Here is a 15,793-nt window from a genome sequence, read left to right on the forward strand (position 1 = left end):
GATACCTGACTCTCATCCTGACGACCCGGGTTCGAATCCCGCAATGAATAATCACGCTTCTTCTGTACAAATATGGAACTCAAACTAGCGTCCAATATTCCACATACCTTTACAGTCTTCCTAAACCCAGTTATAGGACGTGCTGTGTAGTCGAGTGGTTAAGATATCTGACTCTCGTCCTGACGACTTACCTTCGAATTCTGGAATGACCAATCACGCTATTTCCTTACAAATACGGAACTCAAACTAGTTTCCAATATTCCGCATAGCTTTAGTCTTCCTAAACCCAGTTTTGAGATGTGCTGTGTAGTCGAGTGGTAAAGATACCTGACTCTCATCCTGACGACCCGGGTTTGAATCCCGCAATGAATAATCACGCTTCTTCTGTACAAATACGGAAGTCAAACTAGTTTCCAATATTCCACATACCTTTACAATCTTCCTAAACCCAGTTATAGGACGTGCTGTGTAGTCGAGTGTTTAAGATATCTGACTCTCGTCCTGACGACCCGGGATCGAATCATGGAATGACCAATCGAGCTACTTCTGTACAAATACGGAACTCAAACTAGTTTCCAATATTCCACATAGCTTTACAGTCTTCCTAAACCCAATTTTAGGACGTGCTGTGTAGTCGTGTGGTTAAGATATCTGACTCTCGTCCTGACGACTCAGGTTCGAATTCTGGAATGACCAATCACGCTGCTTCTGTACAAATACGGAACTCAAACTAGTTTCCAATATTCCACATACCTTTACAATCTTCCTAAACCCAGTTATAGGACGTGCTGTGTAGTCGAGTGGTTAAGATATCTGACTCTCCTCCTGACGACCCGGGTTCGAATCCCGCAATGAATAATCACGCTTCTTCTGTACAAATACGGAACTCAAACTAGTTTCCAATATTCCACATACCTTTACAGTCTTCCTAAACCCAGTTTTAGGACGTGTCGTGTGGTTAAGATATCTGACTCTCGTCCTGACGACTCAGGTTCGAATTCTGGAATGACCAATCACGCTATTTCCTTACAAATACGGAACTCAAACTAGTTTCCAATATTCCGCATAGCTTTAGTCTTCCTAAACCCAGTTTTGAGATGTGCTGTGTAGTCGAGTGGTAAAGATACCTGACTCTCCTCCGGACGACCCGGGTTCGAATCCCGCAATGAATAATCACGCTTCTTCTGTACAAATACGGAACTCAAACTAGTTTCCAATATTTCAAATACCTTTACAGTCTTCCTAAACCCAGTTATAAGACGTGCTGTGTAGTTGGGTGGTTAAGATATCTGGCTCTCGTCCTCAGGACTCAGGTTCGAATTCTAGAATGACCAATCACGCTGCTTCTGTACAAATACGGAACCCAAACTAGTTTCCAATATTCCAAATACCTTTACAGTCTTCCTAAACCCAGTTATAAGACGTGCTGTGTAGTCGAGTAGTTAAGATACCTGACTCTCATACTGTCGACCCGGGTTCGAATCCCGCAATGAATAATCACGCTTCTTCTGTACAAATACGGAACTCAAACTAGTTTCCAATATTCCACATACCTTTACAGTCTTCTTAAACCCAGTTTTAGGACGTGTCGTGTGGTTAAGATATCTGACTCTCGTCCTGACGACTCAGGTTCGAATTCTGGAATGACCAATCACGCTGCTTCTGTACAAACACGGAACTCAAAAGAGTTTTTAATATTCCACGTAGCTTTACAGTCTTCCTAAACCCAGTTTTGAGATGTGCTGTGTAGTCGAGTGGTAAAGATACCTGACTCTCCTCCTGACGACCCGGGTTTGAATCCCGCAATGAATAATCACGCTTCTTCTGTACAAATACGGAACTCAAAATAGTTTCCAATATTCCACATAGCTTTACAGTCTTCCTAAACCCAGTTTTAGGACGTGCTGTGTAGTCGAGTGGTTAAGATATCTGACTCTCGTCCTGACGACTCAGGTTCGAATTCTGGAATGACCAATCACGCTGATCTGCACAAATACGGAACTCAAACTACTTTCCAATATTCCACATACCTTTACAGTCTTCCTAAACCCAGTTATAGGACGTGCTGTGTAGTCGAGTGGTTAAGATATCTGACTCTCCTCCTGACGACCCGGGTTCGAATCCCGCAATGAATAATCACGCTTCTTCTGTACAAATACGGAACTCAAACTAGTTTCCAATATTCCACATACCTTTACAGTCTTCCTAAACCCAGTTTTAGGACGTGTCGTGTGGTTAAGATATCTGACTCTCGTCCTGACCACTCAGGTTCGAATTCTGGAATGACCAATCACGCTGCTTCTGTACAAATACGGAACTCAAACTACTTTCCAATATTCCACATACCTTTACAGTCTTCCTAAACCCAGTTATAGGACGTGCTGTGTAGTCGAGTGGTTAAGATATCTGACTCTCGTCCTGACGACTCAGGTTGGAATTCTGGAATGACCAATCACGCTGATCTGCACAAACACGGAACTCAAAATAGTTTTTAATATTCCACGTAGCTTTACAGTCTTCCTAAACCCAGTTTTGAGATGTGCTGTGTAGTCGAGTGGTAAAGATACCTGACTCTCCTCCTGACGACCCGGGTTTGAATCCCGCAATGAATAATCATGCTTCTTCTGTACAAATACGGTTGGGACGGCTTCAACGGAAGATGGTGTAAATAATACCATCGACAATTTTATGTTGGAATTACAGAGAAAATGCGCAGATACTCTTGGGTACGTCCAAATGAGACCAAATCGTCTTCCAAGCTGGTGGACCCAGCAGTTGGCCATTGAAAGAAAAAAGGTTCGGGCACTGGAACGGAGATTTATAAAGGCCAAAGAGGACAAAAATATAGCTAGAGCACAATACAAGAAAGCAAGGGCAGTATACAAGCGTTCTGTTGAGAAGGCTAAAATCACCAGTTGGACGAAGTTTTGTGCCGAGGAAAGCAGTCCTTACGGTGGAGCATATCGTTCAGTATTTAAATGCAAACGTATACCGCCTCAAGTGAGGATGAGTTTCAATGGTATGTTCAACTCAACCATTCTTGAGGCAGCAGAATACCAGCTGAATCTTATATATCCGGATACAGTAGAACGAATTGCTCTAGTGCGGAGACGAAGCGACGTATTCGAACATGATTTACCAATTACGACGTCAGAGATAGCTCACATAGTGAATAACCTCAAGAACAGAAGCGCACCAGGCTGTGACAATATCAACATCCCAATTCTGAAGAAACTTTTTGAAGAATATGCTGAAGTCTTTACCTTCGTTTTCAATAAACTGCTAGACATATCGGTGTTTCCTCACCATTTCAAAAAAGGGAAGATTCTTCTTTTTCTGAAAAAGGATCGTGACCCAGAGTCCTTGCGATCATATCGTCCAATATGTCTTCTATCCACAATAGGAAAAGTTTTTGAAAAGGTTCTGGTCCAGCGTATTGTGTATTATTTAGAACAGGTTAATTGGTTAAGTCCTCTCCAGTTTGGTTTCCGTGCTGGAAGATCAGCGGAAAAGGCCATTGAGGCTCTTCTTCGTGTCGTCAGACACAAACACGCCCATGGTCTTCAAACAGCTGTCGTGTCGGTGGACATACGTGGTGCTTTCGACTCCCTACGCCACGAACTCATTATAAACCAGTTACGTCGAACGCCACTTCCGTCGTCTTTGGTAAGTATCGTGGAGAATATGTTGCGAGACCGTTACATAACAATGACTACTGATGGAGGTGTAGCAACAAAAGAGCAGCGTCAAGGATGCCCACAAGGATCCTGCAGTGGTCCTTTACTGTGGACGCTGGTGCTTGATACGCTGTTAAAACTTAACTGGGGTCCTCATGTCTACATACAAACATTCGCAGATGATCTCATATTTGTAATATCAGGGGACGACCACGACGACATAACTCTCACAGCGCAAAATGCATTCACGTCTCTGTCGAAATGGTTGAGTAATAATAAGCTGCAGATGGAAGTGGAGAAAACCACGTTTCTTTGGCTTCATCCCAAGAAACAGAAGCCGAGGATCGTTATCAATGGATTACGGATTTGGCCTTCCAAAGTAATTAAATATCTAGGGGTGTACATAGATGACAAGCTCAGTTTTATGACACATATCACTAAGCAAGTAGACAAGGTACACGGTACCCTCCAACTCCTTCGTAGAGTAGCCGGACCAAAATGGGGGCTCCAGCAGAATTTTAGGAATATTTTATACAGATCAGTTGTGCAGCGTCAGCTTTCCTTTGGATGCGCCTCTTGGTTTCGGTATCCCACGCAAACACAAAGGAGAATTCTGGACATAGCCCAGCGCCCGTTCCTGTTGTATGTATCCGGGGCCTACTCCACCACTGCAAATGAAGTCTTATATGTCGCCACAGGGAATCCGCGGCTGAGCAGTTATATTGAATATGAAGCCCGCAAGACCAGCATTCTTCATTTGGATGAAGACGTTGTCATTAGTACTCAATCACTGCAAGCGCAGGCTTTTGAAAAGCAACACAAGCTATGGCTCATGCATCCCAGCGTGGACATTGACGCAAATCAGGTCGTGCTGTCTGGTGCTGAATGCATTAAGCTGGCTCCTGGAACAGTAAAGATCTATACAGACGGCTCGAAGTCTTCTGACGGTACAGGGTGCGCTTATGTAGTTATAAAAGAAGATGGATCCATCGAGGAACAATGGAGCAGGCGGCTCGCAAAAGAAAACAGTGTTTTTCAAGCTGAAATATATGCGATTCTGAATGCCGTTTCAAGGGCACACGCCTTATCGAAACCAGTGCTGATCCTCTCAGACAGCGCTTCGGGCCTGTTATCAATCAAAAACCCACGTTCTGTGCATCATAATGTACGGGAGATTCGCCGAATTTTATGCGCCAACACGAGAATCCGATTGGCCTGGGTTAAAGCCCACGCAGGCATCTTTGGCAATGAAATAGCCGACAAACTTGCCAAGGAGGCCATAAAACTTCCGTCTCAAGACGACCAACTTTGGCCAAGGAGTTTGGTCCATCGGGTGCTTAAAGAGGACGTGTTGCAGGGGTGGCAGACCAATTGGAATACATGTGCAGCAAAGGACGCATACAAGATACAACGACGAGTTCAATGGCGTTTGAACGTATGGCCTAGAGAGAAAACAATCGCTATCACCGAGCATGGCCCTTTTCCGGTGTATCTTCTGCGTTTTAAACGTTCTAGTAACAGCATATGCATCTGCGGTTCAAATGGTTCCCTATGGCACTATATAACCACGTGTCCCCAGACGAGAGACTTCCACTTTGGCCAACTGCCAGAGTCCAGAATGCTTGCTTGGAAAATGAGAATTCTAGACAGCCCTCTGAACTTTCAACGTTTGCAGAGGTTGATTCGATTCCTGGACCGCAACCTACATCTACTCCACAATAAGACACGAGCTGCGGGATCAAGGGGACGCAATTCGCGCTCGGAGGACCCGTCTTACGAGCCAACAAGAGAGGTAACACGGTTACCTACTAAAAAGTATAACTTACGGCCAAGAAGACATGCATCGGTTGTTTCACCGACATCTAATAATCGATACAATTTACGCCCAAGAAGACAAGTGTCAACTGTTTCATCCTTTTTCCGGCGGGTGTGAATGAAATGGAGATGCCGGACATATAGACGTCAATTTATATCTTATTACAGCTTGATTGCCGAGATTGTTATATTCTAGATTGGATAAACTCACTTCCAGATTTTATCACATACAAGACAAAAATTATTTTTTGATTATTTATATAAGGACTATTACGATTACGGACTGATTATCTGGGGATGATGCTATATGATCACAATTTGTACGATTATTTATTCCAGATTATTTATTGTATATATGTATATCATTGTTATTTTCACATAAATTAATAAATTTCCGGATACACCCATCCTCCGGGAAAGCTTCGATATCTCTCTGAGATGGGAAGCGGGGTGTGTCCGGTCCTTCAATGTTCAATGTACAAATACGGAACTCAAACTAGTTTCCAATATTCCACATACCTTTACAGTCTTCCTAAACCCAGTTATAGGACGTGCTGTGTAGTCGAGTGGTTAAGATATCTGACTCTCCTCCTGACGACCCGGGTTCGAATCCCGCAATGAATAATCACGCTTCTTCTGTACAAATACGGAACTCAAACTAGTTTCCAATATTCCACATACCTTTACAGTCTTCCTAAACCCAGTTTTAGGACGTGTCGTGTGGTTAAGATATCTGACTCTCGTCCTGACGACTCAGGTTCGAATTCTGGAATGACTAATCACGCTGCTTCTGTACAAATACGGAACTCAAACTAGTTTCCAATATTCCACATAGCTATACAGTCTTCCTAAACCCAGTTTTAGGACGTGTCGTGTGGTTAAGATATCTGACTTTCGTCCTGACGACACGGGTTCGAATCCCGGAATGACCAATCAAGCTACTTCTGTACAAATACGGAACTCAAACTAGTTTCCAATATTCCACATACCTTTACAGTCTTCCTAAACCCAGTTTTAGGACGTGCTGTGTAGTCGTGTGGTTAAGATATCTGACTCTCGTCCTGACGACTTACCTTCGAATTCTGGAATAACCAATCACGCTATTTCCTTACAAATACGGAACTCAAACTAGTTTCCAATATTCCGCATAGCTTTAGTCTTCATAAACCCAGTTTTGAGATGTGCTGTGTAGTCGAGTGGTAAAGATACCTGACTCTCCTCCTGACGACCCGGGTTCGAATCGCGCAATGAATAATCACGCTTCTTCTGTACAAATACGGAACTCAAACTAGTTTCCAATATTTCAAATACCTTTACAGTCTTCCTAAACCCAGTTATAAGACGTGCTGTGTAGTCGGGTGGTTAAGATATCTGGCTCTCGTCCTCAGGACTCAGGTTCGAATTGTTGAATGACCAATCACGCTGCTTCTGTACAAATACGGAACCCAAACTAGTTTCCAATATTCCAAATACCTTTACAGTCTTCCTAAACCCAGTTATAAGACGTGCTGTGTAGTCGAGTAGTTAAGATACCTGACTCTCATCCTGACGACCCGGGTTCGAATCCCGCAATGAATAATCACGCTTCTTCTGTACAAATACGGAACTCAAACTAGTTTCCTATATTCCACATAGCTTTACAGTCTTCCTAAACCCCGTTTTAGGACGTGTCGTGTGATTAAGATATCTGACTCTCGTCCTGACGACTCAGGTTCGAATTCTGGAATGACCAATCACGTTGCTTCTGTACAAACACGGAACCCAAACTAGTTTCCAATATTCCAAATACCTTTACAGTCTTCCTAAACCCAGTTATAAGACGTGCTGTGTAGTCGAGTAGTTAAGATACCTGACTCTCATCCTGTCGACCCGGGTTCGAATCCCGCAATGAATAATCACGCTTCTTCTGTACAAATACGGAACTCAAACTAGTTTCCTATATTCCACATAGCTTTACAGTCTTCCTAAACCCCGTTTTAGGACGTGTCGTGTGATTAAGATATCTGACTCTCGTCCTGACGACTCAGGTTCGAATTCTGGAATGACTAATCACGCTGCTTCTGTACAAATACGGAACTCAAACTAGTTTCCAATATTCCACATAGCTATACAGTCTTCCTAAACCCGGTTTTAGGACGTGTCGTGTGGTTAAGATATCTGACTTTCGTCCTGACGACACGGGTTCGAATCCCGGAATGACCAATCAAGCTACTTCTGTACAAATACGGAACTCAAACTAGTTTCCAATATTCCACATACCTTTACAGTCTTCCTAAACCCAGTTTTAGGACGTGCTGTGTAGTCGTGTGGTTAAGATATCTGACTCTCGTCCTGACGACTTACCTTCGAATTCTGGAATAACCAATCACGCTATTTCCTTACAAATACGGAACTCAAACTAGTTTCCAATATTCCGCATAGCTTTAGTCTTCATAAACCGAGTTTTGAGATGTGCTGTGTAGTCGAGTGGTAAAGATACCTGACTCTCCTCCTGACGACCCGGGTTCGAATCGCGCAATGAATAATCACGCTTCTTCTGTACAAATACGGAACTCAAACTAGTTTCCAATATTTCAAATACCTTTACAGTCTTCCTAAACCCAGTTATAAGACGTGCTGTGTAGTCGGGTGGTTAAGATATCTGGCTCTCGTCCTCAGGACTCAGGTTCGAATTGTAGAATGACCAATCACGCTGCTTCTGTACAAATACGGAACCCAAACTAGTTTCCAATATTCCAAATACCTTTACAGTCTTCCTAAACCCAGTTATAAGACGTGCTGTGTAGTCGAGTAGTTAAGATACCTGACTCTCATCCTGTCGACCCGGGTTCGAATCCCGCAATGAATAATCACGCTTCTTCTGTACAAATACGGAACTCAAACTAGTTTCCTATATTCCACATAGCTTTACAGTCTTCCTAAACCCCGTTTTAGGACGTGTCGTGTGATTAAGATATCTGACTCTCGTCCTGACGACTCAGGTTCGAATTCTGGAATGACCAATCACGCTGCTTCTGTACAAACACGGAACCCAAACTAGTTTCCAATATTCCAAATACCTTTACAGTCTTCCTAAACCCAGTTATAAGACGTGCTGTGTAGTCGAGTAGTTAAGATACCTGACTCTCATCCTGTCGACCCGGGTTCGAATCCCGCAATGAATAATCACGCTTCTTCTGTACAAATACGGAACTCAAACTAGTTTCCTATATTCCACATAGCTTTACAGTCTTCCTAAACCCCGTTTTAGGACGTGTCGTGTGATTAAGATATCTGACTCTCGTCCTGACGACTCAGGTTCGAATTCTGGAATGACCAATCACGCTGCTTCTGTACAAACACGGAACTCAAAATAGTTTTCAATATTCCACATAGCTTTACAGTCTTCCTAAACCCAGTTTTGAGATGTGCTGTGTAGTCGAGTGGTAAAGATACCTGACTCTCCTCCTGACGACCCGGGTTCGAATCCCGCAATGAATAATCACGCTTCTTCTGTACAAATACGGAACTCAAACTAGTTTCCAATATTCCACATACCTTTACAGTCTTCCTAAACCCAGTTTTAGGACGTGTCGTGTGGTTAAGATATCTGACTCTCGTCCTGACGACTCAGGTTCGAATTCTGGAATGACTAATCACGCTGCTTCTGTACAAATACGGAACTCAAACTAGTTTCCAATATTCCACATAGCTATACAGTCTTCCTAAACCCAGTTTTAGGACGTGTCTTGTGGTTAAGATATCTGACTTTCGTCCTGACGACACGGGTTCGAATCCCGGAATGACCAATCAAGCTACTTCTGTACAAATACGGAACTCAAACTAGTTTCCAATATTCCACATACCTTTACAGTCTTCCTAAACCCAGTTTTAGGACGTGCTGTGTAGTCGTGTGGTTAAGATATCTGACTCTCGTCCTGACGACTTACCTTCGAATTCTGGAATAAGCAATCACGCTATTTCCTTACAAATACGGAACTCAAACTAGTTTCCAATATTCCGCATAGCTTTAGTCTTCATAAACCCAGTTTTGAGATGTGCTGTGTAGTCGAGTGGTAAAGATACCTGACTCTCCTCCTGACGACCCGGGTTCGAATCGCGCAATGAATAATCACGCTTCTTCTGTACAAATACGGAACTCAAACTAGTTTCCAATATTTCAAATACCTTTACAGTCTTCCTAAACCCAGTTATAAGACGTGCTGTGTAGTCGGGTGGTTAAGATATCTGGCTCTCGTCCTCAGGACTCAGGTTCGAATTGTAGAATGACCAATCACGCTGCTTCTGTACAAATACGGAACCCAAACTAGTTTCCAATATTCCAAATACCTTTACAGTCTTCCTAAACCCAGTTATAAGACGTGCTGTGTAGTCGAGTAGTTAAGATACCTGACTCTCATCCTGTCGACCCGGGTTCGAATCCCGCAATGAATAATCACGCTTCTTCTGTACAAATACGGAACTCAAACTAGTTTCCTATATTCCACATAGCTTTACAGTCTTCCTAAACCCCGTTTTAGGACGTGTCGTGTGATTAAGATATCTGACTCTCGTCCTGACGACTCAGGTTCGAATTCTGGAATGACCAATCACGCTGCTTCTGTACAAACACGGAACCCAAACTAGTTTCCAATATTCCAAATACCTTTACAGTCTTCCTAAACCCAGTTATAAGACGTGCTGTGTAGTCGAGTAGTTAAGATACCTGACTCTCATCCTGTCGACCCGGGTTCGAATCCCGCAATGAATAATCACGCTTCTTCTGTACAAATACGGAACTCAAACTAGTTTCCTATATTCCACATAGCTTTACAGTCTTCCTAAACCCCGTTTTAGGACGTGTCGTGTGATTAAGATATCTGACTCTCGTCCTGACGACTCAGGTTCGAATTCTGGAATGACCAATCACGCTGCTTCTGTACAAACACGGAACTCAAAATAGTTTTCAATATTCCACATAGCTTTACAGTCTTCCTAAACCCAGTTTTGAGATGTGCTGTGTAGTCGAGTGGTAAAGATACCTGACTCTCCTCCTGACGACCCGGGTTCGAATCCCGCAATGAATAATCACGCTTCTTCTGTACAAATACGGAACTCAAACTAGTTTCCAATATTCCACATACCTTTACAGTCTTCCTAAACCCAGTTTTAGGACGTGTCGTGTGGTTAAGATATCTGACTCTCGTCCTGACGACTCAGGTTCGAATTCTGGAATGACCAATCACGCTGATCTGCACAAATACGGAACTCAAACTACTTTCCAATATTCCACATATCTTTACAGTCTTCCTAAACCCAGTTATAGGACGTGCTGTGTATTCGAGTGGTTAAGATATCTGACTCTCCTCCTGACGACCCGGGTTCGAATCCCGCAATGAATAATCACGCTTCTTCTGTACAAATACGGAACTCAAACTAGTGTCCAATATTCCACATACCTTTACAGTCTTCCTAAACCCAGTTATAGGACGTGCTGTGTAGTCGAGTGGTTAAGATATCTGACTCTCGTCCTGACGACTTACCTTCGAATTCTGGAATGACCAATCACGCTATTTCCTTACAAATACGGAACTCAAACTAGTTTCCAATATTCCGCATAGCTTTAGTCTTCCTAAACCCAGTTTTGAGATGTGCTGTGTAGTCGAGTGGTAAAGATACCTGACTCTCATCCTGACGACCCGGGTTTGAATCCCGCAATGAATAATCACGCTTCTTCTGTACAAATACGGAAGTCAAACTAGTTTCCAATATTCCACATACCTTTACAATCTTCCTAAACCCAGTTATAGGACGTGCTGTGTAGTCGAGTGTTTAAGATATCTGACTCTCGTCCTGACGACCCGGGATCGAATCACGGAATGACCAATCGAGCTACTTCTGTACAAATACGGAACTCAAACTAGTTTCCAATATTCCACATAGCTTTACAGTCTTCCTAAACCCAATTTTAGGACGTGCTGTGTAGTCGTGTGGTTAAGATATCTGACTCTCGTCCTGACGACTCAGGTTCGAATTCTGGAATGACCAATCACACTGCTTCTGTACAAATACGGAACTCAAACTAGTTTCCAATATTCCACATACCTTTACAATCTTCCTAAACCCAGTTATAGGACGTGCTGTGTAGTCGAGTGGTTAAGATATCTGACTCTCCTCCTGACGACCCGGGTTCGAATCCCGCAATGAATAATCACGCTTCTTCTGTACAAATACGGAACTCAAACTAGTTTCCAATATTTCAAATACCTTTACAGTCTTCCTAAACCCAGTTATAAGACGTGCTGTGTAGTTGGGTGGTTAAGATATCTGGCTCTCGTCCTCAGGACTCAGGTTCGAATTCTAGAATGACCAATCACGCTGCTTCTGTACAAATACGGAACCCAAACTAGTTTCCAATATTCCAAATACCTTTACAGTCTTCCTAAACCCAGTTATAAGACGTGCTGTGTAGTCGAGTAGTTAAGATACCTGACTCTCATACTGTCGACCCGGGTTCGAATCCCGCAATGAATAATCACGCTTCTTCTGTACAAATACGGAACTCAAACTAGTTTCCTATATTCCACATAGCTTTACAGTCTTCCTAAACCCCGTTTTAGGACGTGTCGTGTGATTAAGATATCTGACTCTCGTCCTGACGACTCAGGTTCGAATTCTGGAATGACCAATCACGCTGCTTCTGTACAAACACGGAACCCAAACTAGTTTCCAATATTCCAAATACCTTTACAGTCTTCCTAAACCCAGTTATAAGACGTGCTGTGTAGTCGAGTAGTTAAGATACCTGACTCTCATCCTGTCGACCCGGGTTCGAATCCCGCAATGAATAATCACGCTTCTTCTGTACAAATACGGAACTCAAACTAGTTTCCTATATTCCACATAGCTTTACAGTCTTCCTAAACCCCGTTTTAGGACGTGTCGTGTGATTAAGATATCTGACTCTCGTCCTGACGACTCAGGTTCGAATTCTGGAATGACCAATCACGCTGCTTCTGTACAAACACGGAACTCAAAATAGTTTTCAATATTCCACATAGCTTTACAGTCTTCTTAAACCCAGTTTTGAGATGTGCTGTGTAGTCGAGTGGTAAAGATACCTGACTCTCCTCCTGACGACCCGGGTTCCAATCCCGCAATGAATAATCACGCTTCTTCTGTACAAATACGGAACTCAAACTAGTTTCCAATATTCCACATACCTTTACAGTCTTCCTAAACCCAGTTTTAGGACGTGCTGTGTAGTCGAGTGGTTAAGATATCTGACTCTCGTCCTGACGACTCAGGTTCGAATTCTGGAATGACCAATCACGCTGATCTGCACAAATACGGAACTCAAACTACTTTCCAATATTCCACATACCTTTACAGTCTTCCTAAACCCAGTTATAGGACGTGCTGTGTAGTCGAGTGGTTAAGATATCTGACTCTCCTCCTGACGACCCGGGTTCGAATCCCGCAATGAATAATCACGCTTCTTCTGTACAAATACGGAACTCAAACTAGTTTCCAATATTCCACATACCTTTACAGTCTTCCTAAACCCAGTTATAGGACGTGCTGTGTAGTCGAGTGGTTAAGATATCTGACTCTCCTCCTGACGACCCGGGTTCGAATCCCGCAATGAATAATCACGCTTCTTCTGTACAAATACGGAACTCAAACTAGTGTCCAATATTCCACATACCTTTACAGTCTTCCTAAACCCAGTTATAGGACGTGCTGTGTAGTCGAGTGGTTAAGATATCTGACTCTCGTCCTGACGACTTACCTTCGAATTCTGGAATGACCAATCACGCTATTTCCTTACAAATACGGAACTCAAACTAGTTTCCAATATTCCGCATAGCTTTAGTCTTCCTAAACCCAGTTTTGAGATGTGCTGTGTAGTCGAGTGTTAAAGATACCTGACTCTCATCCTGACGACCCGGGTTTGAATCCCGCAATGAATAATCACGCTTCTTCTGTACAAATACGGAAGTCAAACTAGTTTCCAATATTCCACATACCTTTACAATCTTCCTAAACCCAGTTATAGGACGTGCTGTGTAGTCGAGTGTTTAAGATATCTGACTCTCGTCCTGACGACCCGGGATCGAATCATGGAATGACCAATCGAGCTACTTCTGTACAAATACGGAACTCAAACTAGTTTCCAATATTCCACATAGCTTTACAGTCTTCCTAAACCCAATTTTAGGACGTGCTGTGTAGTCGTGTGGTTAAGATATCTGACTCTCGTCCTGACGACTCAGGTTCGAATTCTGGAATGACCAATCACGCTGCTTCTGTACAAATACGGAACTCAAACTAGTTTCCAATATTCCACATACCTTTACAATCTTCCTAAACCCAGTTATAGGACGTGCTGTGTAGTCGAGTGGTTAAGATATCTGACTCTCCTCCTGACGACCCGGGTTCGAATCCCGCAATGAATAATCACGCTTCTTCTGTACAAATACGGAACTCAAACTAGTTTCCAATATTCCACATACCTTTACAGTCTTCCTAAACCCAGTTTTAGGACGTGTCGTGTGGTTAAGATATCTGACTCTCGTCCTGACGACTCAGGTTCGAATTCTGGAATGACCAATCACGCTATTTCCTTACAAATACGGAACTCAAACTAGTTTCCAATATTCCGCATAGCTTTAGTCTTCCTAAACCCAGTTTTGAGATGTGCTGTGTAGTCGAGTGGTAAAGATACCTGACTCTCCTCCTGACGACCCGGGTTCGAATCCCGCAATGAATAATCACGCTTCTTCTGTACAAATACGGAACTCAAACTAGTTTCCAATATTTCAAATACCTTTACAGTCTTCCTAAACCCAGTTATAAGACGTGCTGTGTAGTTGGGTGGTTAAGATATCTGGCTCTCGTCCTCAGGACTCAGGTTCGAATTCTAGAATGACCAATCACGCTGCTTCTGTACAAATACGGAACCCAAACTAGTTTCCAATATTCCAAATACCTTTACAGTCTTCCTAAACCCAGTTATAAGACGTGCTGTGTAGTCGAGTAGTTAAGATACCTGACTCTCATACTGTCGACCCGGGTTCGAATCCCGCAATGAATAATCACGCTTCTTCTGTACAAATACGGAACTCAAACTAGTTTCCAATATTCCACATACCTTTACAGTCTTCTTAAACCCAGTTTTAGGACGTGTCGTGTGGTTAAGATATCTGACTCTCGTCCTGACGACTCAGGTTCGAATTCTGGAATGACCAATCACGCTGCTTCTGTACAAACACGGAACTCAAAAGAGTTTTTAATATTCCACGTAGCTTTACAGTCTTCCTTAACCCAGTTTTGAGATGTGCTGTGTAGTCGAGTGGTAAAGATACCTGACTCTCCTCCTGACGACCCGGGTTTGAATCCCGCAATGAATAATCACGCTTCTTCTGTACAAATACGGAACTCAAACTAGTTTCCAATATTCCACATAGCTTTACAGTCTTCCTAAACCCAGTTATAGGACGTGCTGTGTAGTCGAGTGGTTAAGATATCTGACTCTCCTCCTGACGACCCGGGTTCGAATCCCGCAATGAATAATCACGCTTCTTCTGTACAAATACGGAACTCAAACTAGTTTCCAATATTCCACATACATTTACAGTCTTCCTAAACCCAGTTTTAGGACGTGTCGTGTGGTTAAGATATCTGACTCTCGTCCTGACCACTCAGGTTCGAATTCTGGAATGACCAATCACGCTGCTTCTGTACAAATACGGAACTCAAACTACTTTCCAATATTCCACATACCTTTACAGTCTTCCTAAACCCAGTTATAGGACGTGCTGTGTAGTCGAGTGGTTAAGATATCTGACTCTCGTCCTGACGACTCAGGTTGGAATTCTGGAATGACCAATCACGCTGATCTGCACAAACGCGGAACTCAAAATAGTTTTTAATATTCCACGTAGCTTTACAGTCTTCCTAAACCCATTTTTGAGATGTGCTGTGTAGTCGAGTGGTAAAGATACCTGACTCTCCTCCTGACGACCCGGGTTTGAATCCCGCAATGAATAATCATGCTTCTTCTGTACAAATACGGAACTCAAACTAGTTTCCAATATTCCACATACCTTTACAGTCTTCCTAAACCCAGTTATAGGACGTGCTGTGTGGTCGAGTGGTTAAGATATCTGACTCTCCTCCTGACGACCCGGGTTCGAATCCCGCAATGAATAATCACGCTTCTTCTGTACAAATACGGAACTCAAACTAGTTTCCAATATTCCACATACCTTTACAGTCTTCCTAAACCCAGTTTTAGGACGTGTCGTGTGGTTAAGATA

At 43.0% G+C, this 15,793-nt stretch overlaps 1 protein-coding gene across 1 annotated transcript in view; it reads left to right on the forward strand.

Annotated features, from left to right (window-relative positions):
* The window catches only part of LOC149086344 (uncharacterized), a 132,525-nt gene extending 126,828 nt beyond the window's left edge, over positions 1-5,697 (forward strand). Inside the window, exons 2-3 of the mRNA XM_089232366.1 lie at positions 2,704-5,469; positions 5,689-5,697. Coding sequence (XP_089088492.1) covers positions 2,704-5,469; positions 5,689-5,697 — 2,775 coding nt within the window. The remainder of the gene's footprint in view (positions 1-2,703; positions 5,470-5,688) is intronic.
* The last annotated feature ends 10,096 nt before the right edge of the window (positions 5,698-15,793 follow it).

The sequence above is a fragment of the Pholcus phalangioides genome, unplaced genomic scaffold, assembly GCF_987345545.1.
Source record: "Pholcus phalangioides strain wild (caught in Gottingen) unplaced genomic scaffold, Ppha-v1.0 ptg000005l_1, whole genome shotgun sequence".
Taxonomy (NCBI): domain Eukaryota; kingdom Metazoa; phylum Arthropoda; class Arachnida; order Araneae; family Pholcidae; genus Pholcus; species Pholcus phalangioides.